The following is a 22,213-nucleotide window of genomic DNA, read 5'->3' as shown; positions in this document are numbered from 1 at the left end:
GTTTCGTCACGGCTGATGCCTAATAGCGGCCAGAACGGACTCCAGAGCAGATCTGAAACGGATCTGAAACCTGCTGTGCACTGTGAGTGCACTCAGTGCAGCTTCATGATGCCCGTATAACGAATGGCAGCCGTGCGTCCGTGGATTCTTCGTTCGTTTGGACTCGCGGCGGCCCGACCAGCATTTTCTTGACAGCTGCGACACATTTTCTACTCGTTGGGGTGGCAGCCTATCTGTAGACGCCGTCCTCGGAGCCTCAATTTACGTAATCGACCTTTGGAGTCACCGAATAGCGTTCTGTACGGTTTATTTTATAGGAACAAACAAGGACAGACCATGGGCAGACCTAAGGTGAGACGTACATTCTCTACAGTTCTCGTTCTTCTCCTACTGAGTCTCTTTGTCAAGCTTCACTTCTATGAAGTCGTATACTGCTCTGAAAAGCCACCACGATACAAATCTAAGAAAATTTCGTTTTCTGGTTTCAACACGTTCTGAAATTGGTGGGGGAAAAGCAGTTGCACGTCAGAGACGGTTTTTCCTATTCGGAATGCTTTGTGGCCGCCGCCCAATTTCACTTTCACTGTATGCAGTGGTGAATACTTGGCTTGTCCTGAATGTTTGACGGCAATGCACGAAGAAGCAAGAATTTGTGAGCTGCGTCCTTCACACGGCCTCAGAAAGTTCCGCAACTTCCTATTTCCTTTCGCAGATTCGCCAGCGGCTCCTGGATCCCGACTCTGCGACAGTTTACACGGAAAAAGGAAGAACTGGCTGGTCTACGGCCGGCAGACAGCAAACAAGACTAATCGAATTCGTTCGTCTCTCGAATCATCCGCGTCTCAACTTCTTCATTTTTGAGAAGACAATGCACGCGGCCACGTCGAAAATCCTTCTTCTGTTGAAAATTTTCTCTTTTGCATGCGCGGACTCGGAGACCTCTGGTAACCATGGCAACCAGCTATTAGCTCAATTCATACACGACGCAGTTGACGTTTTCAGGCCACTCTGCGATCTATGGTCATAACAACTGGACATTTGTCGGCGGTTCGACATGCGCTCACTCGTGTCTCCACGTCGCCTTCGATCCGCCTTTCGCAAATCTTCACCCGTCCGAAATCGTCCACGTGCAAGCGGGCGTCGGCTATCGCGATCGCGCTCCCCGTCGGACCGTTCTATCCGCGTGGATTCGTCGAGCGAATTCGCGCGGTTTCGACGCGTGCGCCGCCGGTGTCGGCGGTTCGTGTGGACCGCTGTCGCTCAGCGTCGAGTGGCTCGCCTACGTCTCTAGTGGAAATCGATCGTTTTTGAACGATTCGAGTGTCGTGCGAGACGTCGTTGTTCACTTTTCGGACTTTACGACGCAAAAGCATTGTCATCGAAAGCCATTGGTACATATATGTTTTTTTGTATAATGGTGATGGGGCTTACTGTATGCTCGTTCTTTTTCCTGCAGTCTGATGATGTGCGTGTGACTTATCTGCTCGCAACGGCTGTTCGATCGAAACCGGAAGTGGGGGCAGACGGCGCCTTCCTGTGGATGGAGAACACGACCGACTCTCAGCTTAGTCTTTGCTACGAGGAAGCGCAGGTTTTCAGTGGTGTACACACCGGTTTCCAAGCGGTATGGGTTCTACTCGCATGATTTTTTTTCTTCTAATGGATTTTTCAAGAACGTTCTCGTGTTTGATGGCAGCGAAGAGCTTCAAGGTCTCGTCAAGGGTGCCGATGCGGGTCTACTCTTTTTCTACAAAAAGCATCTCGAATTAGCAAGAAATAGCGGAAATTCAATTTGCAAAGTCAGCACAAAACATAGTCTATGCTAGTTCAAATTTCTCAATCAAAACAGACTGTCCTTCTTCGAAGAAAGTACTATAAGGATACGAGGCCAACGGTTCTGGTGTCACCCAGCGTTCCACTAGGCACAAGCCCTAAGCATAGCGCCGTAGTGGTTTGGACTGAGGTAAATTAGACAATAATTAAATCACTGTTAATAGATCCACTGTAGTCAGCCAATGAGTTCAGCGTCAACGTATGTCTAAAAGCATCGCAACCAGCCGATATAATAGTCACTTGGGCAGCAATTGGAAGTGGGTCATCGACGAGTAATTCGATCGAGTCCTCCTTATTTGTTGTATATCTCTTCCAGCTATTGATCCGTGCGTCGGAGTTGCGTGCGCGTTCTACGGCGTTTGCGCCGACACGGGCCCGCGCGCGTACGAGTGCGTCGCGCCGTCGTGCGACGGTCGCGCCGACGAGCCCGTTTGCGCGTCAAACGGCGTCTCGTACGACAGCGAGTGCGAATATCAGCGTTTCGTTTTCGACACGCGTCGAACGGATGTCGTAATTCATCACAGAGGACGCTGCCACGGTAGAAACCGAAATAAAACCTTCCCTTAAAAACGTTTTTATGTATAGTCTTTCCTTTTCAACGTGGACACGCGCAAATCACGTCCTCTCGTGTTTCCACCGCATACGGTTGCCAAACGATTCACTTCAATTCCAATCTCTTCTACCCTGGCCAGAGTATTCGCGGATTGGCGACAGCTGACTTTAGCACTGCAAGTGACTCAACGTTCGTTCATGACGTTCCAACTATTTGGATTGACGATTTAACGTCGGACAACATGACCGTGTGCGTGCACACCGCCGGTCGAGGCGAACGCCACGCGACGGACCGAGTGTCCTTCACTTGGCTCGTCTATCAAGGAGCTCCAGACGGCGCTGTAGGCGGCGTCGTCGATCTCGACGATACGTGGCTGACGGGAAGCACGTGTAAGCGAGTCGATCTCGCTATAACGTTCGATTCGCCGCCTATTGTTCTTGCCACGTTACGGCACTCCGTTCCCGGTGTGAGACGCGACGCCGCTACCTTGTGGGCCGAAGACGTCGGAACGAGTTCGTTTTCGTTGTGTGCGAGGGAGTTGCAGAACTTTGACGGAGCGCACAAGAACGTTTCTATTGTAAGGCATAATAAATCAGCACGCGTTTATTTTTTTTGGATAATTTTGTGCGTGTGTAGACTTGGCTGGCTCTACCGATGGAAGGGCCTAACGTTTCTCGAGCGGTGTTTTCCGATTTAGGTTTGGTTACTTTTGCCGGCGCCGATCTCACGCCGTCTCAAGAGAACAACTACGCGTTTTGCAAGGCAGAGACTTAATTTAGTTACTCTATTGACGCGTGGTCTAATTTTGTGATTTTTTAGAGTGTTGAATTCAGTCGGAATTATTCTCAAGTTCCGTCTGTTCTAGTGACTCCAAGGCACCGCGAAGACAAAAATGCGCTTTTTGTTTACGATAACATTGTAGCCTGGGTGGAAGTAAGTAAAAAGAGCGCGATATAAAAGGCTTTTGGAATATTCTACTCTAGGAAATTTCTTTGACCGAATTCCGTATTTGCGTTAAAGAAGTTCAAGTCCGGAAAAAGGGATACGATCCTGTCTCGGTGAATTACGTCGTTTTGCCACGTAACTTTTTAGTCAGCGAACGTTTCACAGAGGCACATGTGTTTGGTTCTTCATAGGTGTCTGCGATGAAGGCTGGCTGCCACGTGATGGATACTGCTACGAGGCTTCAACTGGATGTCAGCCATGGACAGTGGCTAATGCTTCTTGCGAGCAGAATAACAGCTCGTTGGCAAGCATACACAACGAACTTGAAGCGTTTTTTGTTGGTGCCCTGTCGTCGGGTGAGTCTTGGATTGGGCTCTTTTGGAACGGAGATGGATTCAATTGGACTGACGGCACCGCACTTAACTACGTTCACTGGCTGAATGGGCAGCCAGAAAAATATAAAGATTATAATTATAGGACGATGTGTGTCAACGAGTTGGGCCTAAAAGACGTCTTTCACTGGCACGGCTCTTCGTGCAAACACTGCCACTCGTATGTTTGCAAAAAAGGTCAGCTACGTTGTTAGCTCTGAGTAAAAAATTTTCTCAATGCAGAAACCCTCTCTTGAAGATATCGATGAATGTGGAACGGGTGTTGACGACTGTTCGAAAGATGCGGTCTGTAGCAACGAAGACGGTTCGTTCTCTTGCAAGTGCGAATACGGTTACGTCGGCGATGGCCGAGTGTGCAGTAAGGGGATTTTTTTCGCTCGTGTTGAATGTTGCGTCACGATTTGTTTGTCTAGCTCCCAACGAGTGCGTTCTTGGAAAGCACAATTGCGATGCCAACGCTCTGTGCCAAGACGCCGTCGACGGCTTCACGTGTACGTGTAGGCCAGGATTTAGTGGCGACGGAACGTTATGCGGTACGTTCGACTTTGTTTATCCAATCCTTGTTCTGTGATTGGACTGACACTAAATTTAATTTTACTTATTTTTCTTTTCTTAATTGAATAGTGTCTTGTCCAAGCGGTTATTCCGATTTTAAAAATCGGCGTTGCTACAAATATTTCTCAACGTCAGTTTCTTGGAGCAAAGCACGACAGCAGTGTCTGAAGGACGGAGGAGACTTGGTTTCAATTGCAAACCAGGAAGAGTACACGTACGTCCAGAATTTGTATTCATCCGGAACAATCTGGCTTGGATTCAACGACCTGGTGCGCGAAGGTCATTTTGTTTGGTCTGATGGATCTTCTGTCACCTTTACAAAGTGGTATGCCAATGAACCAAATAACTGGAAAGGCGAAGATTGCGCTCATACGCTTGGACCCGACCCTTCAAGTTTATGGAATGATCGGTCTTGCAGTAGGTTGAAAAAATTTGTTTGCCAAGCATCTACCAATTGAACGAAGTCCACTAGTTTATATCATGATGATGTTGCTCTCTTTTGTCGTTATGCGTTTGATCGTTTGTCGCTTATATAGTTAACCGTTGACCATTTATATAGTGTCCTTCAGCACGGAGTCATACGAGAATAGATGAAATCTGACAACACGTGTAACGCGAGTCGAATCATTGTTTTCGTCGTGGAGACTGAGACCGAGGACCCACCTTCCAGTTTCGTCACGGCTGATGCCTAATAGCAGCCAGAACGGACTCCAGAGCAGATCTGAAACCTGCTGTGCACTGTGTGTGCAGCTTCATGATGCCCGTATAACGAATGGCAGCCGTGCGTCCGTGGATTCTTCGTTTGGACTCGCGGCGGCCCGACCAGCATTTTCTTGATAGCTGCGACACATTTTCTACCCTTTTCTACTCGTTGGGGTGGCAGCCTATCTGTAGACGCCGTCCTCGGAGCCTCACATCACCTATGCCTCATGTACCTACGGCACGAAATCACGTAATCGACCTTTGGAGTCACCGAATAGCGGTAATAGGAACAAACAAGGACAGACCATGGGCAGACCTAACGTGAAACGTACATTCTCTACAGTTCTCGTTCTTCTCCTACTGAGTCTCTTTGTCAAGCTTCACTTCTATGAAGTCGATGGTATACTGCTCTGGAAAGCCATCACGATACAAATCTAAGAAAAGTCCTTTTTCTGGTTTCAACACGTTCTGAAATTGGTGGGGGAAAAGCAGTTGCACGTCAGAGACCGTTTTTCCTATTCCAAATGCTTTGTGGCCACCGCCCAATTTCATTTGCACTGTATGCAGTGGTGAGAACTTGGCTTGTCCTGAATGTTTGACCTGAACCCACCCTGTATGATCAAAAATTTGTGAGCTGCGTCCTTCACACGGCCACAGAATGTTCTGCGACTTCCTATTTACTTCATCGAGAATCAAATAACCTACGGCGAAGAGACCGTCAGTCACGGTGACGTGAAGATCCATGTCTGCAGTCGCTGACACAGGACTTCGATGGGCAATCGTCACAGTAACGATGTATCGAGAAAAGTCGTCCAGCACATTAGGTTCCACTAAGGTTATTCTCATTAGTCGATTAAACCTAGTCTTTCCTGGTCCAAACGAAATAGCCGCCCCGTCGTCTGAAAGACTTTCATACAAGTGAACTCTATTGCCGTATCTCTTGAGCTTGACGTCATCAGGAGTTAAGAACAAGTAGAAGCTGCTACTGCAATTGGAAGCATCTCCTTTGGGTCCATCTCTTCCCGGGCTCCCGGCGGGGCCACGCTCTCCCGGAGAACCAGAAGGTCCTTTTTTTCCTGGGGCACCGGAAGGTCCTGCAGGTCCTTCAGAGCCACGCTCTCCTGTAAGTCCAGGAGGCCCTGGAAGCCCGTCTCGTCCGTCTCGTCCGTCTCGACCTGGCTGCGCAATACGGCAAGGCGCCGTCAGCTTGGTTCCTTTCTCAGACACAGTCGTTTCGCCTTGGGAGAGTGACAAGAGCGTCACTGCAACAGCCAAGCACGTCGTCGCGCAAACAAAGAGATTCTTTGACATCGTGTTGTAGAACGATCAAGCAGAGTGTCAGGTTTGACTTTTTATAGGATAGCTATAAGCCGCGGGAGCCGTGTATCAGTGCTCGAAACGGAATCCCGATATACTGTACTGTAGTTTCGGCGTTTCCGTTTCCTTACTGTGTCCATAGGTGTTTGAACGACGCTGGCGCCTTTTATTGCCTCCTTTGAACGCGGTAAAAGAACGTTTTCAGTAAGCGCCTTACGTGTGAAGCGGGGCTCGCTCCCTATTCTGTTGTGACGTCACTGTTCCTCGAGGAGAAGAAATTTATTTTCTGAAAATCAGTGTGCATTAGTGTTCTATCTTGCGTAAGTTTGCCACTGCGTGGATCAGTCTACTGCTAGACTAGGAGCGTTCTTCTGCTGATTATATTGATAGGCATACGACAGACAGCAAAGATCACTCTACTACACGACAACACGAGAATACTTATTTCTGTCTGGCAAATCAGTTCTCAGTCGTCGCGTCGACACTAATGAGTCTCTTTCTCGAGTCTCAATTCGATGAAATCGATGATGTATCGCTCTCCCGCGTCATTACGATACATGTCGAAGAAAATTCCCTTCGACGGTTTGAAGATGTACGGAAAAGCGTGAGGAAAGATCACGTGCACGTCAGAGACGGTTTTCCCTATTCCAAACGCTCCGTGGTGGCCACCAAATTTCACTTGGACTGTGTGCAATGGCGAGAAGTTCGTTTTCGACGAACTCTTGACTTCGGTGCACTTGCGGTCGAATGTTTGTCCACTGGCTCCTTCGCACGGCCACATAGTGTTTCTCGAGTTCCTGTTCGCCTCGTCGAGAATCAAGTAACCCACGGCGCCGACACCATCGGATACGGTGACGTACAAATCCATGTCTGTTGTCACCGACACGGGATTTCGATGGGAGATCGTTGCCGTGACAACGTATCGAGCAGAGTCGTCGAGCACATTGGGCTCCACCAAGGTGACGCTCATCAATCGATTGTATTTAGTCGAGCCGGCATTGAAAGAAATTGACGTCCCGCTTGCAAGTGCTTCGTGCAGGCGAACTCGATCGCCGTATCGCTTGAATTTGACGTCGTTGGGAGTAATCATCAAGTAGATGTCGTTGTTTGCGGCGGCGGAGTCTCCTTTAGGTCCTCGTTCTCCGTCTTCCCCCGGGCTTCCGGCCGGACCTCGCTCTCCCTGGAGACCGGGAGGTCCGGGAAGCCCGTCTCGTCCGTCTCTTCCATCTCGACCGGGCTGTGCGGCACAGCATTGGTCCGATTCAGGTATTTTATCGCCGCCGTCGTCAGGCGGGACACCCATGGATTGAGAGAGATGCGGCGCTACTGTGAGTAGTATAGCCAAGCAGCATGAAATCGTTGCATAACGAAGATGATTCATTGCGAGGGCGTGCGGACTCTTCTGTCGCTTCGTGCTTCAGCTATCGAAGTGAGGCAAGTAGCCTTCGAGTCTTCTCTTATATTCGATCGAGTCAGACTTTGGCTGTCTAATTAAACATGCAATTACTCTAAATGCATGAAGACCTCCCGGCCTTATCTCGATCGCTTTCACCGCAACATTTATCCAGCTGTGAGTCTGAAATAAGAGCGTTTTCGTTCGGACGAAATGTTTACTCAATAGCAACAATTTGTCTATCAAGGCTTCTTGTGGAGGCTTGTACTATAGTAACATCTCCTGTTGCTGTTTCAGTGGCTTCTCTATATAATCAATACGTGGAAGCGTCTCCATGCAATGTTTCCGTGCATAGGATCCATTAGTCCAAGGAAAAACATTTCTGGACCCCCAGTGAACTCGTGTGGTCTATTTTAGGCGTTCATCTAGGCTAGTGTGTACTACAGCCCACACGCGATCAATTTCGATGGGCTTCCATGCAACAACGTCATTCGGAGTCAGCTATTTGATCGTGCTTCCGCTTCATGCATGCAGCTTGCTGTTCTCCGTGACAGCGAGTTTTCTATTTACATTGCTTACTAGGAGGCGACGTCCTGAAGCCACATGTGCAGTAAGAAGAGTGACTGAGAGCCCCGCTGCCTAGTTCATCGCATAAACAGCAGCCTAGTAGAACTTAGGCTCGTGATTCCCGTATGCTCAGTGACGTCATGCGTCCGTGGATTCTGGCCTTCGTTTGGACCCCCGACGGCCCGACCTGCATTTTTTGACAACCGATCTTTGTACGACACATTTTCCTCTCGCTAGGGTAGCAGCCCATCTGTACACCGTCCTCTCAATGGCTCTGAGCCTTTATTGCTTAGCACGCCCTCACGTAATCGACCTTTGGAGGTTTCAACACGTTCTGAAATTGGTGGGGGAATATATACAATAACAAATCAACACAAACAACAACGAAAAAGACAAAGACAAAAATAAAAGCGAAACAAAAAACGAAAAACAACACACTGCCACACAAAGCTTCGTCTCTCAGCAGTAAGTCTGGGGTCAGTCTCCAGGATCACGTCACTAGGTCTCTTTCTCAAGTCTCACTTCAATGAAGTCGATGATGTATCACTCTGCCGCGTCATTGCGGTAGATATCTACATAAACTCCATTGGCTGGTTTCAACACTTTCGAATATTGATGGGGAGCAACTCTATTTACGCCAGAGACGGTTTTTCCTATTCCAAATGCACCAACACCACTGCCAAATTTCACTTGCACTGTATGTAGAGGAGAATAGTTGTTTTGCTGATCACTCTGAAACGTAGTAACAGATGGATTTAAAATCTGTTCACTCAGCCCTTCATTCGCCCACATATATGTCGGCGAATTCGCCTGATCAGCAATTTCATAGCCTACGGCAGAGCTGTTGTCGGACACGGCGATGGTGAGATCCATGTCCGTAGTCACAGACACGGGATTTCGATGGGACACCGTCGCGGTAACAACGTATCTAGCGGAGTCCTTCAGAACGTTAGGCTCCACTAAGGTTACCCTCATCAATCGATTGTACATCGTGCTGCCTGCGTCAAAAGAAATCAACGAACCAGCTGAAAGACTTTCATACAAGCGAACTCTATTGCCGTATCTCTTGAGCTTGACGTCATCAGGAGTTAAGAACAAGTAGAAGCTGCTACTGCAATTGGCAGCATCTCCTTTGGGTCCATCTCTTCCCGGACTCCCGGCGGGGCTACGCGCTCCCGGAGAACCGGAAGGTCCTTGTTTTCCTGGGGCACCGGAAGGTCCTGCAGGTCCTTCAGAGCCACGCTCTCCTGTAAGTCCAGGAGGCCCTGGAAGCCCGTCTCGTCCGTCTCGTCCGTCTCGCCCTGGCTGCGCAATACGACAAGGCGCCGTCAGCTTGGTTCCTTTCTCAGACACAGTCGTTTCGCCTTGGGAGAGTGACAAGAGCGTCACTGCAACAGCCAAGCACGTCGTTGCGTGAACAAGGAGATTCTTTGACATCGCGTTGGAGATGCTTTTAATTAAAGCAGAGTGCCAGGCTTGGCTTTTTATAGGATGGCTATAAACCGCGGGAGCCGTGTTTCAGTGCTTCGAAACACGGAATCCCGGTATAGACTTTCGGAGTTTCTGTTTCCTCGTAGGTGTTCAAACGACTCTGTCGCCTTTTAGACTCGTTTGAACGCGGTAACATGAGTAAGCGCCTTAGTTGCAAAGCGGGGCTCGCGGCCACTCCCTATTTCTGTTCTTGTCGTGACGTCACTGTTTATAGATACCGGCCTCAGCACGATTCCTTTGCTTTGCTACTTTGAGGAGAAGAAAATTCTCTTCCTGAACATCAGCGTGCATTAGTATTCTATCATACGTAAGTTTGCCAGTGTGTGGATTACTACACTAGGAGCGTTCATGTGCTGCTGATTATATTGATAGGCATAGGACAGGCAGCAACGATCACAGTGAGAAAATCTTCTACAGTACTACACAACGATACGAGCACACTTATTTCTGTGTCAGCAAATCAGTTCTCCGTCTTGTCGATGAGAGTCGCGTCTACATGCACTAAGTCTCTTTCTCAAGTCTCACCTCGATGAAATCGATGATGTACCTCTCGCCCTTATTGTGACGATAAACATCCAAGTAAATTCCCTTTGCCGGTTTTAAGGTGAACGCATAATTGTGGGTGAACATCAGAGTCACGCCAGAGACGGTTTCCCCTATTCCAAACGCTTTGTGGTGACCGCCGAATTTCACTTGCACTGTGTGCGGTGGCGAAAACTTCGTTGTCTCTCGATCCCGGAGCCGAGTGCACCCCGAGTCATGATGCACGAATTCGGTCCTGCGCACGGCCACATAGATTGGTTGTGATTTGGCTTCCTATTTGCTTCGTCGAGTATCAAATAACCGACAGCGCTGACTCCGTCTGACACGGTGACATAGAGATCCATATCAGTAGTGACCGACACGGGATTTCGATGAGAGACTTTTGCTGTAACAACGTATCGAGCTGAGCACGTTGGGCTCCGCTAAGGTTACTCTCATCAATCGATTGAAGTCCGTTTTGCCGGCGTCGAACGAAATTGACGGGCCACCCGAACGAAGCGGTTCGTACAGGCGAACTCTATCGCCGAATCTTTTGTAAATGACGTCATCGGGAGTTATCATCATGTAGCTTTTGGGGCCCCGCTCTCCGGGAGGGCCGACCCGTCCGTCTCGTCCGTCTCTCCCGTCTCTCCCGTCTCTCCCATCTCGACAAATGCAGCCGGGATCAGAAGGTTTCGCCACGGATAGTTGGGCGATGCCTTCAGAGAGGAGCACCATCGTGACTATGATTGCCAAACAACCTGAAATTGACACGAAAGAGTGATGCTTCATTTTGCTGTAGTATGATTGCCGATCCTATAGCTGCTTGCTGTGATGGTAAGCTAACTGATTCGACTACTGTCGTGCCGCCTTATATCTCTTGGAGCTGGTTTTTACAGGAAATCACACGTTTCATACAGGGTTTTCACTAGAAAATCGTGGTTGTAACTGGCTCGTTTACTGCGGGGGCCCCTGTTTCGCGAGCATTGTTTAGTGTCCCTAACGTTCAGACAAAAAAACAGACGCAGATCTGGGTTTTTATAAGCTATGAAGGGAGTAAAGAGGATGCACTCTAGCTAAGTCACGACCTTGCGCGAACGTCTTAGCGGGCAAATGTTTATTGGGAGAAACAACGATTTATCAACGTTCGACATGCAGCTCCGTGCGGTACAGCTCGGATTGAACTGTCTTCCGGCGATTTAGGCACCGTATTTTACACTCTGTAGATGATCCAAGTACAGTGTATTCGATGATGTCGCCTTTGTTTGGCTTCGCTTCTCGTCGAAAGCGAAAGCAGGGCTTCTTTCACAAACGTGCGTTACTGTGGTGCGACAGCAGCTTTCAAGATTGCTTTGGGTAAGCCTTGGATTCGTAGACTAGACTAAAAACTGAGCGGCGGAGAAAGAGCGACGAAATAGACACAGGCAGAAGACAGACAGCAACAATCACAATGACTACACGACATAATAGATACCGCGCTAAAACAAGTCAGTCTCGCGTCAGCTCAGGCTGTCAGCCTCCGGTTAGGTCTCTTTCTCAAGTCTCACTTCGATGAAATCGATGATGTACCTCTCGCCCTTATTGTGACGATAAATGTCGAAGAAAATTCCCTTCGACGGTTTGAAGATGTGTGGAAAATTGTGAGTGAATATCACGTGCACGTCGGAGACGGTTTTTCCTATTCCAAACGCTCCGTGGTGGCCGCCGAATTTTACTTGCACCGTGTGCAATGGCGAAAAGTTCGTTGCCGATGGACTCTTAACTACGGTGCACGCGGAGCCGTGCGCCGGAAATGTTTGTCCTCTGGGTCCTTCACACGGCCACATAGTGTCCTTCGAGTCCCTGTTCGCCTTGTCGAGAATCAAGTAACCTACGGCGCCGACACCATCGGATACGGTGACGTACAGATCCATGTCTGTTGACACTGACACGGGACTTCGATGGGCGATTTTTGCTGTGACAACGTATCGAGCTGAGTCGTCAAGCACATTGGGCTCCACCAAGGTTACGCTGATCAATCGATTGTAGTCAGTCGAGCCGGCATTGAAAGAAATTGACGTCGCGCTTGCAAGTGTTTCGTGCAGGCGAACTCGATCGCCGTATCGCTTCAATTTGACGTCGTTGGGAGTAATCATCAAGTAGATGTTGTCATTGTTTACGGCGTAGTCTCCTCCAGGTCCTCGTTCTCCGTCTTTTCCCGGGTTTCCGGCCGGTCCTCGTTCTCCGTCTTTCCCCGGGCTTCCGGCCGGTCCTCGCCCTCCCGGGAGACCGGGAGGTCCGGGAAGTCCGTCTCGTCCGTCTCGTCCGTCTCTCCCATCTCGACCGGGCTGCGCAGCACAGCATTGATCCGGTTTAGGTTTTTTATCGTCGCTGTCGTCTTGCGCGACAACCATGGATTGAGAGAGAAGCGGCGCTACGGTCAGTAGTATTGCCAAACAGCCTGAAATCGTCGCGTAGCCGAGATGCTTCATTGTGTTGCTGTGACGACGCTCTTAATTGTTCAGTTGCGGGCTTCGGCTCTCACACTGGTTCAAGTAGCTTTCGAGGCTTTCTTATATCTACTCTGCTCTCCCGATATAACACGGAGAGTCTCTCCGTGTTATATCGAGTCCGAGTGCTTTTGAGTTGCGTAAACAGTGGCATCATGCCTCTGGATTGCACAACGGGAAAATCGGCGACATCCGCGCAGTAGGTAATCAATCGTCTCTGATGGAACTGCAAACGTTCGCTTGTATTCATTGGCGCAAATGGCATGCACGGTTCACACGGTTCACAAATGCTTACTCCACAGTCGCAATTCACAACCACAGCCTATAATCAAAAGACAAGTCTCTCAGTTCGCGCAATCTCGTATCAGCACTAAGTCTCTTTGCTGAGTGTCACTTCGATGAAGTAGGAGTGATTTTTGAATTGGTTATGGATGACGTACAGCATCTTAAAGAAGGCGCATCTATTGATCTATATGTCCATACTGTCAGTGATGTTTCTTTAAAATCCCACCTACTGTTCTCGGAGTCCAAAGTGTTACTTCAATTTCTGCAATAGCAGCCGGTGTTCGCTTTCGATGGTACGAGTAGCGGCTCCACTGTAGCTCGCCTCCCACCCCACCGTGCGCTACCCAGTCACTAATTAGGCGCTAATTACCTGCGTCACTAATTAGTCCCAGGATGGTGACAATGCTATACAACATACATAATGCATAACGTCATTCGGAGTCAGCTATTTGATCGTGCTTGCATGCAGCTTGCTGTTCTACGTGACAGCGAGTTTTCTATTTACATTGCTTACTAGGAGTTCTGCAGCAGTAAGAAGAGTGACTGAGAGCCCCGCTGCCTAGTTTATCGCACGGCTGGTGCCTAACAGCAGCCTGTACGGACTCCAGAACTGTTCATCTATACTCAAAAGAATTTAGGGCCATAAGCGCGCGCTAAGAATCCAGCCTGGACGACGCCATCTTGCCGATCTTTGTTCCCCTTACGTTGCGCCGCATCGCTTCCGATCGTCGCGCCGCTTCGCGAGCCTCTTCGTCGAACGTCCGACCGTGTTGTAGGCCGGTTCGCTTCTCCGAGGGGCCCTCGCGGGGATCGCCTACGAGCGTGTGGTTCGCTTCGCTGTCCCGTATGTTCTTTTCTTACTCGCACATACTGGCCTTCGCCCAAAGTACATAAATGCATAGTCAGTCAGTCAGTCAGTCGTACCGGCCTTCACAAAACACGCGCAGAACTTTAATTAGTAGTTAAACACATTTATATGCCCATCTTCGACGGGTACGTACTCGACAGGTATTCGACGGGTACACGTGTTCGACAGGTACACGTGTTGGACGGGTACACGTATTCGACGGGTACACGTATTCGACGGGTACACGTATTCGACGGGTACACGTATTCGACGGGTACACGTATTCGACGGGTACACGTATTCGACGGGTACACGTGTTCGACGGCTACACGTGTTCGACGGCTACACGTATTCGACGGGTACACGTATTCGACGGGTACACGTATTCGACGGGTACACGTATTCGACGGGTACGCGTAGCGGTGGTATCTGGACGTCTCGGGTACGGGGACCCAGGCCACGCCAGCAAACAGGTTCTCACTGCTGATGAGGTCAGGGGATAATACAAACAGGCGCAGGACTCTAATTAGTACAAGAACACATTTATATACCCGTCGAAGACGGTACACGGCTACTCAGGAAGGCGATCAATATCAAACCAAACTGAATGTTGTTTGTTCCACAGTTCTGCTATAAACCTTACACCTCCAGCAATTAGACAGAAGCATTTTTGGACTACCCTCCGAGTGACTGTGGCGAGCCGGGTGCGATCTGGGCCTCTTGGGGACGGGTCACGGATACCCAGGTCACACCAGCAGAAAGGTTCTCTCTGCTGATGTGGTGCAGGAATATTACGAAACACGCGCAGAGCTTTAATTAACACATTTATACACCCGTCTAAGACACCTCCCCGTTGGTGTGGCCTGGGTAACGCCGAAACAAACGCATATCATCCCCCGACTTATTTACGTAAGACAACGCATTTATATACCCGTCGAAGACGGGTACACAGCTAGTCTATACTCAAAAGAACTTAGGGCCCCGAGCGCGCGCTAAGAATCGAAATTGAACACGCCTACTCGCCGATCTTTGTCCGCCTTATTTGCCGCCGTTCCGCTTCCGATCGTCGCGCCGCCTCCGCGAACCTCTTCGTCGAACGTTCGAGCGTGTTTGGGTTCGGTTCGTTTCTCCGGGGGCCCTCGCGGGGTACGCCTGTGAGCGTGTATTTCGCTTCGCTGTCCCGTATGTTCTTTTCTTACTACATACTGGCCTTCGCCCGAAGTAGTCAGGTCACCTGACTACGCCCGAAGTACGTAAATGGGGATTATTACAAAACACGCGCAGAACTCTAATAGATTTCTAAATACAAGAAGACGGGTACACGGGTAGACTGTAGATATTCGACGGGTACACGTATTCGACGGGTACGGGATTTGTAAATTAAGACACTTATATACCCGTCGAAGACGGGTACAGACTGTAGGTATTCGACGGGTACACGTATTCGACGGGTACGGGATTTGTTAAGACACTTATATACCCGTCGAAGATATGGGTACACGTATTCGACGGGTACACGTATTGGACGGGTACACATATTCGACGGGTACACATATTCGACGGGTACACATATTCGACGGGTACACGTATTCGACGGGTACACGATTTGTAAAGACATTTATACACCCGTCGAAGACGGGTACACGTATTCGACGGGTACACGTATTTGACGGGTTTTAATTAATTAAGGAAGCGGTGCTATCTGGACATCTCGGGTACGGGTACAGTACCCATGCAGGCCACTCCAGCAAACAGGTTCTTTCTGCTGATGTGGTCAGGGGATAATACAAAACAAGCGCAGAACTTTAATTAGTAGAGATCACATTTATATACCCGTCGAAGACGGGTACACGGCTAGTGTTCAAAACAAATTTAGGCTCGTGATGCCCGTATGCTTAGTGACGTTCCGACCGACTCGTTTCGTGGACTCTGGCCTTCGTTTGGACCCCCGGCGGCCCGACCTGCATTTTTTTGACAGCCGATCTTTGTGCGACACATTTTCTTCTCGCTAGGGTAGAGTAGGACCTCGGCTTTCGGACATTCTGCGATTCGGACGCTCGCACAGCAAATCTAGCGAACCGATTCTGGCTTCCTATGGCGCATTTGAAAGCCCAATCCCTGCCAGGAAGATGTGCCAGAGCGCGAATCAATAGACAAAACCCTCATGATTTTATGAGAAGATTAGCGCGCGCAGGTCAAATCCTCCGCTTTCGGACAACAGTATCGCTTTCGGACACGTATGCGTAGCTCATACAAATTTTAATGTTTCGCCTAGAATTTTTTTTCACAAAATTCTCTATCATAGAGCTTTCGAACGCAGTAAAGCTTTAGCCAAATGGTCTAGTCTATCGCATGCTAAAAATCGACGAATATACCGACATCGCACCTCGGTGTTCGGACACCAGTTATTCCGTTTGCAAAGCCCAAATCCGTTTCTAAAAGGATATTCTGAATTTTCTGTAAGGTATTTAAGACGATTTTCAAAAGCAGCTTGAAAAAGAGTAACTTTGCTAAGCAATTGGGCTGTTTAGTGCATGAAAATGCATTTCTTGGGTTTGCTTTAGTAGCCATAAAACTAAATATAGCAACGAGATTACCCAAACTGGTACAGAAGCAAGCGGTGCGAAGAAAAAGTCACCTAAACTTCATATTATTGAAAAATTCTGTCAAATACCAGTACAGGACGTTACGCAAAATGCAGTTTGTTCAAACTTTATCATAGTGTTTGTACTGTTTATGGTATATTGCCAAGAGCTCAGGCTACGTCAAGCTGACCATCTGCGTTTATTAATTTATCTATTGCGTTCTAAGAATTTCAGTTTGAGTGCTCTTATATAAAGATCGAATTTCAGATTCTTGGTATCACACTCTGGCTGTGATATCTTCATGAAACTCGATGCCGCTAAAAATGTACTTGCTCTACTTATGGAAGAGCACTCCAGAGACAGATACTGTAAAAAGGGGTACTTTTATGTAATGTTTCTGACGTTGCGATCAAAATCAGCACGACAAATGCATTTGGCGTAAAGTACTGTATGCGGCAGAATTTTTCATTAATTTAATACGAAGTTTTAGGGTGACTTTTTCTTCGCACCGCTTGCTTCTGTGCCAGTTTGGGTATTTTCGTTGCTATATTTAGTTTTATGGCTACTAAAGCAAACCCAAGAAATGCATTTTCAAGCACTAAACAGCCCAATTGCTTAGCAAAGTTGCTCTTTTTTAAGCTGCTTTTAAAAATCGTCTTAAATACCTTACAGAAAATTCAGAATATCCTTTTAGAAACGGATTTGGGCTTTGCAAACGTAATAACTGGTGTCCGAACACCGAGGTGCGATGTCGGTATATTCGTCGATTTTTAGCATGCGATAGACTAGACCATTTGGCTAAAGCTTTACTGCGTTCGAAAGCTCTATGATAGAGGATTTTGTGAAAAAAAATTCTAGGCGAAACATTAAAATTTGAATGAGCTACGTGTCCGAAAGCGGAGGATTTGACCTGCGCGCGCTAATCTTCTCATAAAATCGTGAGGGTTTGGTCTATTGATTCGCGCTCTGGCACATCTTCCTGGCGGGGATTGGGCTTACAAATGCGCCATAGGAAGCCAGAATCGGTTAGCTAGATTTGCTGTGCGAGCGTCCGAAATCGCAGAATGTCCGAAAGCCGAGGTCCTTCTCTAGGTGTCTACACCGTCCTCTCAACGGCTGATCCTTTATTGCTTAGCACGCCCTCACGTAATCGACCTTTGGAGTCCTCAAATAGCGTTTTTATACGGTTTATTTGTAGGAATTGGACAGACAGACATAGACCTTGCGTGAAACTTTCTCCTACAGACTCTGAGGCGCACAAAGCATCAACCTTCTCCAAGCAGTCAGTTCTCGTTCGTCTCCTACTGAGTCGCCTTGTCAAGCTTCACTTCTATGAAGTCGATGGTATACTGCTCTGGATAGTGATTACGATGCAACTCTAAGAAAAGTCCGTTTTCTGGTTTCAACACGTTGTGAAATTGGTGGGGGAAAAGCAGTTGCACGTCAGAGACGGTTTTTCCTATTCCAAATGCTTCATAGCCGCCGCCCAATTTCACTTGCACTGTATGCAGTGGTGAATACTTGGCTTGTCCTGAATGTTTGACGTTGACGCACCCTGTATTATCAAAAAGTTGTGAGCTGCGTCCTTCACACGGCCACAGAAAGATCCGCGCCTTCCTATTTCCTTCATCGTGAATTAAATAACCTACGGTGAAGAGACCGTCAGTCACGGTAACGTAAAGATCCATGTCTGCAGTCGCTGACACAGGACTTCGATGGGCAATTGTTGCAGTGACGATGTATCGAGAAGAGTCGTTCAGCACATTAGGTTCCACTAAGGTTACTCTCATTAGTCGATTATACGCAGTCTTTCCTCCTCGAAACGAAATAGCCGCCCCGTCTGAAAGACTTTCATACAATATTGCCGTATCTCTTGAGCTTGACGTCATCAGGAGTTAGGAACAAGTAGAAGCTGCTACTGCAATTGGCAGCATCTCCTTTGGGTCCATCTCTTCCCGGACTCCCAGCGGGGCCACGCTCTCCCGGAGAACCATGCAGAAAGTCCTTGTTTTCCTGGGACACCGGGAGGTCCTTCAGGTCCTACAGAGCCACGCACTCCTGTAAGTCCAGGAGGCCCTGGAAGCCCGTCTCGTCCGTCTCGTCCGTCTCGTCCGTCTCGCCCTGGCTGCGCAATACGGCAAGGCGCCGTCAGCTTGGTTCCTTTCTCAGACACAGTCGTTTCGCCTTGGGAGAGTGACAAGAGCGTCACTGCTACAGCCAAGCACGTCGTCGCGTAAACAAAGAGATTCTTTGACATTGTTTTGGAGATGCTTTTAGAGTAGAGTGCCAGGCTTGACTTTTTATAGGATAGCTATAAGCCGCGGGAGCCGTGTTTCAGTGCTTCGAAACGCGGAATCCCGGTATAGTTTCGGCGTTTCCGTTTCCTTGCTGAGTTCATAGGTGTTCAAACGACGCTGGCGCCTTTTATTGACTCTTTTGAATGCGGTAACATGACGTTTTCAGTAAGCGCCTTATATACAAAGCGGGGCTCGCGGCCACTCCCTATTTCTGTTCTTGTCGTGACGTCACTGTTTATAGATACCGGCCTTAGCACGATTCCTTTGCTTTGCTACTTTGAGGAGAAGAAACTTCTTTCCCTGAACATCAGCGTGCATTAGTATTCTATCATACGTAAGTTTGCCACTGTGTGGATTACTGCACTAGGAGCGTTCGTGTGCTGCTGATTATATTGATAGGCATAGGACGGGCAGCAACGATCACAGTGAGAAAATCTTCTACAGTACTACACGACGACACGAGCACACTTACTTCTGTGTCAGCAAATCTGTTCTCCGTCTTGCCGATCAGAGTCGCGTCTACACTAAGTCTCTTTCTCAAGTCTCACCTCGATGAAATCGATGATGTACTGCTCTCGCCCTTATTGTGACGATAAATGTCCAAGTAAATTCCCTTTGCTGGTTTCAAGGTGAATGCATATTGTGCGTGGACATCATGCACGTTCACGCCTGAGACTGTTCTCCCTATTCCAAACGCTTTGTGATGACCGCCAAATTTCACTTGCACTAAAATTAGACGACAGCTCCGTGCAGTACGGATTTGAATTTGTTTTCCGTCGATTTAGGCGCCGTCTTTTGAAAGTTTCCTACCTCATTGATCCAATAGATTACCAGTACAGTGTATCGATGACATCGCCCTTCTGCACGCAGCTTTCTCTTCAACCACGGATTCGTGCTTCGACACATTACGCAATCGCTTTGGGCAGACCTTGGCTTAATAACTGCGCAGGGCGGAGACGCTCAAAAGAGTGAAATAAACGCAGGCAGAAGACAGACAGCAACAATCACAGTGACTATGTTCTTCGATGCTTCCGACGCTCTTTTATTCTTCTACCAACAACCACCGTTTCTAACGCACATTGAACACGCACCACCCCACACTGACCAATCAAACAGTCTCCCAATACGGATTACCTAACGTCACATGCACATTCACATACACAACTACACATATATACCGGAAGAACAGGTCAGTCTCGCGTCAGCTCAGCCACCGGTTAGGTCTCTTTTTCAACTCTCACTTCGATGAAATCGATGATGTACCGTTCATACGCGTGATCACGATAGATGTCTAAGAAGATTCCTTTTGACGGTTTCATGATGTATGGAAAATTGTGAGTGAAAATCACGTGCACGTTGGAGACGGTTTTTCCTATTCCAAATGCTCCGTGGTGGCCACCAAATTTTACTTGCACCGTGTGCAGTGGCGAGAAGTTCGTTATCGACGGACTCTTGAGTTTGGTGATGTCGCACCCGAAAATTTGTTGTCTACGTCCTTCGCATGCCCACATAGCGTCTTTCGAGTTCCTGTTTGCTTTGTCGAGAATTATGTAACCTACGGCTTCGATACCATCAGACACGGTTAAGAAGATATCCGTATCCGTTGTCACCGACACGGGACTTCGATGAGAGATGGTTGCTGTAACAACGTATCGAGTGGCGTCATCGAGCACATTGGGCTCCACCAATGTGACGCTCATCAATCGGTTGCGGTTTGTCTGGCCTGCATTGAACGAAATCGACGGTCCGCCTGAAACTTGAGTTTCGTGTAGGCGAACTCTATCGCCGTATCGCTTGAATTTGACGTCATTGGGAGTAATGAGCAAGTAGAAACTGCTGTTATTTACGGCGGCGGAGTCTCCTTTAGGTCCTCGCTCTCCGTCTTTTCCTGCCGGACCGCGCTCTCCCTGGAGACCGGGAGCTCCTGGGAGTCCGTCTCGTCCGTCTCTCCCATCTCGGCCTGGCTGCGCAGCGCAGCATTGGTCCTTTTCAGGTATTTCGTCGTTGTCGTCGTTGCCGTTGTCACCACCGCCCATGCTCATGCCTTGAGAGAGAAGCGGCACTAGGGCTAGCATGGCCAAACAGCCTGTGATCGTTGCATAACGAAGATGCTTCATTGCGGACTCTTCTGTCGCTGCGTGCTTCAGCTATCGAAGTGAGGCATGTAGCGTTCGAGTCTTCTTTATATTTGTACGCGAGTGTCAAACATACAATAACTCGAAACCGACCCCCCCGATCTCTGTACTCAATCGCTTCCTACACCCGCTGTGCCTCTAAAATAAGAGTGTTTTCGTTCGGATGCAATGTTTCTGCTGTGCTACTCAATAACAAGAGTTAGCCTATCAGGGCTGTTTCTCTTCTTCACCCTGGAGCCTGCTACTGACTAGTGACTACATCAAATAGACATAGTAAACTTCTCGATACAATGTAGTCTACGAACCCTAGCGTGCTTCAGCTACCAAAATGAGGCATGTAGCTGTTGAATCTTCTTTATATCTGTCAAGCATCCAATTTACGCGAAACCAACCGCAGACCTCCCGACCTTATATCTCACACATCCAGCTGTGCCTCTAAAATAAGAGTGTTTTCATTCGGATGCAAGGTTTCTGCAGTAGACTACTAATAACAGTTCGTCTATCAGGGCTGTTTCTCTTTAATTCTCACCCTGGAGCCTGCTGCTATAGTAACATCTCCTGTTGACTACAGCTGTTCAGTAGTTTCTCTGTAATCAAATACATAGAAATTTCTCGACACTATGCCGCCGTGGGAAGAACCATTATTCCAAGGGAAAACGTAATTTCCTGGACACCCAATGAACTCGATCGTGTGGCTATATTTTTAGCGTTTCGCGGTAGTAGTCCTGTGGCTCCAGTTTTGTCATGGCTGGTGCCTAACAGCAGCCAGAACGGACGGTTCATCTCCAAATTCCAGCTCGTGATGCCCGTATAACAAATGACGGCGTGCGTCGTGCGTGTGTACGTCCGTCCGTCTAGTGTTATCGCCTTCGTTTGGATCCCCTGGCGCGGTCCGATCTGCATTTTCTTGACAGCCGATCTTCGTACGACACATTGTCTACTCGTTGGGGTGGCAGCCTATCTGTACACCGTCCTCTCAATGGCCCTGAGCCTTTATTGCTTAGCACGCCCTCACGTAATCGACCTTTGGAGTCCTCGAATAGCGTTTTTATACGGTTTATTTGTAGGAAAAGGACAGACAGACATAGACCCTACGTGAAACATTCTCTCCTACATACTCTAAGGCACACAAAGCATCTAGACCTTCTCTCCAAGCAGTCACTTCTCGTTCTTCTCCTACTGAGTCTCTTTATCAAGCTTCACTTCTATGAAGTCGATGGTATACTGCTCTGCTGTGTGCTGACGATACAAATCTAAGAAAAGTCCTTTTTCTGGTTTCAACACGTTCTGAAATTGGTGGGGGAA

At 48.4% G+C, this 22,213-nt stretch overlaps 3 protein-coding genes and 3 long non-coding RNA genes across 8 annotated transcripts; 2 read left to right on the top strand and 4 right to left on the bottom strand.

The window, feature by feature from the left end:
* The first annotated feature begins 125 nt into the window (after window positions 1-125).
* On the top strand, window positions 126-4,857 carry LOC136192881 (uncharacterized). The gene is made up of 18 exons (XM_065981628.1): window positions 126-265; window positions 318-351; window positions 409-652; window positions 713-944; window positions 1,003-1,391; window positions 1,457-1,624; window positions 1,674-1,799; window positions 1,850-1,963; window positions 2,009-2,090; window positions 2,150-2,371; window positions 2,419-2,963; window positions 3,023-3,148; window positions 3,206-3,319; window positions 3,370-3,466; window positions 3,523-3,900; window positions 3,962-4,081; window positions 4,137-4,256; window positions 4,348-4,857. The coding sequence occupies exons 4-18, from the start codon at window positions 869-871 to the stop codon at window positions 4,734-4,736; spliced, it is 3,066 nt and encodes a 1,021-aa protein (XP_065837700.1). The 5' UTR covers window positions 126-265; window positions 318-351; window positions 409-652; window positions 713-868; the 3' UTR covers window positions 4,737-4,857.
* Window positions 4,858-5,328: 471 nt separating this feature from the next.
* Window positions 5,329-6,324, bottom strand: LOC136192888 (uncharacterized). The gene has a single exon (XM_065981639.1). The coding sequence runs from the start codon at window positions 6,289-6,291 to the stop codon at window positions 5,338-5,340; it is 954 nt and encodes a 317-aa protein (XP_065837711.1). The 5' UTR covers window positions 6,292-6,324; the 3' UTR covers window positions 5,329-5,337.
* A 326-nt stretch (window positions 6,325-6,650) lies between these two features.
* LOC136192892 (uncharacterized) lies at window positions 6,651-8,381 on the bottom strand. Its single transcript, XR_010671259.1, has 2 exons — window positions 8,270-8,381; window positions 6,651-7,873 (listed from the first exon to the last, which is right to left on the bottom strand). It is a non-coding gene; the product is annotated as an uncharacterized lncRNA (long non-coding RNA).
* Window positions 8,382-11,695: 3,314 nt separating this feature from the next.
* On the bottom strand, window positions 11,696-12,852 carry LOC136192889 (uncharacterized). The gene has a single exon (XM_065981640.1). It carries the CDS (start codon window positions 12,739-12,741, stop codon window positions 11,794-11,796), a length of 948 nt encoding a protein of 315 aa, XP_065837712.1. The 5' UTR covers window positions 12,742-12,852; the 3' UTR covers window positions 11,696-11,793.
* Window positions 12,853-17,505: 4,653 nt separating this feature from the next.
* Window positions 17,506-18,903, top strand: LOC136192893 (uncharacterized). Its single transcript, XR_010671260.1, has 2 exons — window positions 17,506-17,622; window positions 17,675-18,903. It is a non-coding gene; the product is annotated as an uncharacterized lncRNA (long non-coding RNA).
* An 899-nt stretch (window positions 18,904-19,802) lies between these two features.
* LOC136192891 (uncharacterized) lies at window positions 19,803-21,679 on the bottom strand. Of its 3 annotated transcripts, XR_010671258.1 has the most exons (4): window positions 21,548-21,679; window positions 21,438-21,495; window positions 21,214-21,379; window positions 19,803-21,163 (listed from the first exon to the last, which is right to left on the bottom strand). It is a non-coding gene; the product is annotated as an uncharacterized lncRNA (long non-coding RNA). The 3 variants fall into 3 exon arrangements; XR_010671256.1 differs by having other exon boundaries at window positions 19,803-21,379; XR_010671257.1 differs by having other exon boundaries at window positions 19,803-21,343.
* Window positions 21,680-22,213: the final 534 nt, after the last annotated feature.

This window comes from Oscarella lobularis, chromosome 11 (assembly GCF_947507565.1).
Source record: "Oscarella lobularis chromosome 11, ooOscLobu1.1, whole genome shotgun sequence".
NCBI lineage: Eukaryota > Metazoa > Porifera > Homoscleromorpha > Homosclerophorida > Oscarellidae > Oscarella > Oscarella lobularis.
Note: the sequence above shows the minus strand (reverse complement) of the source record. Positions and strands in the feature narration are given on the sequence as shown.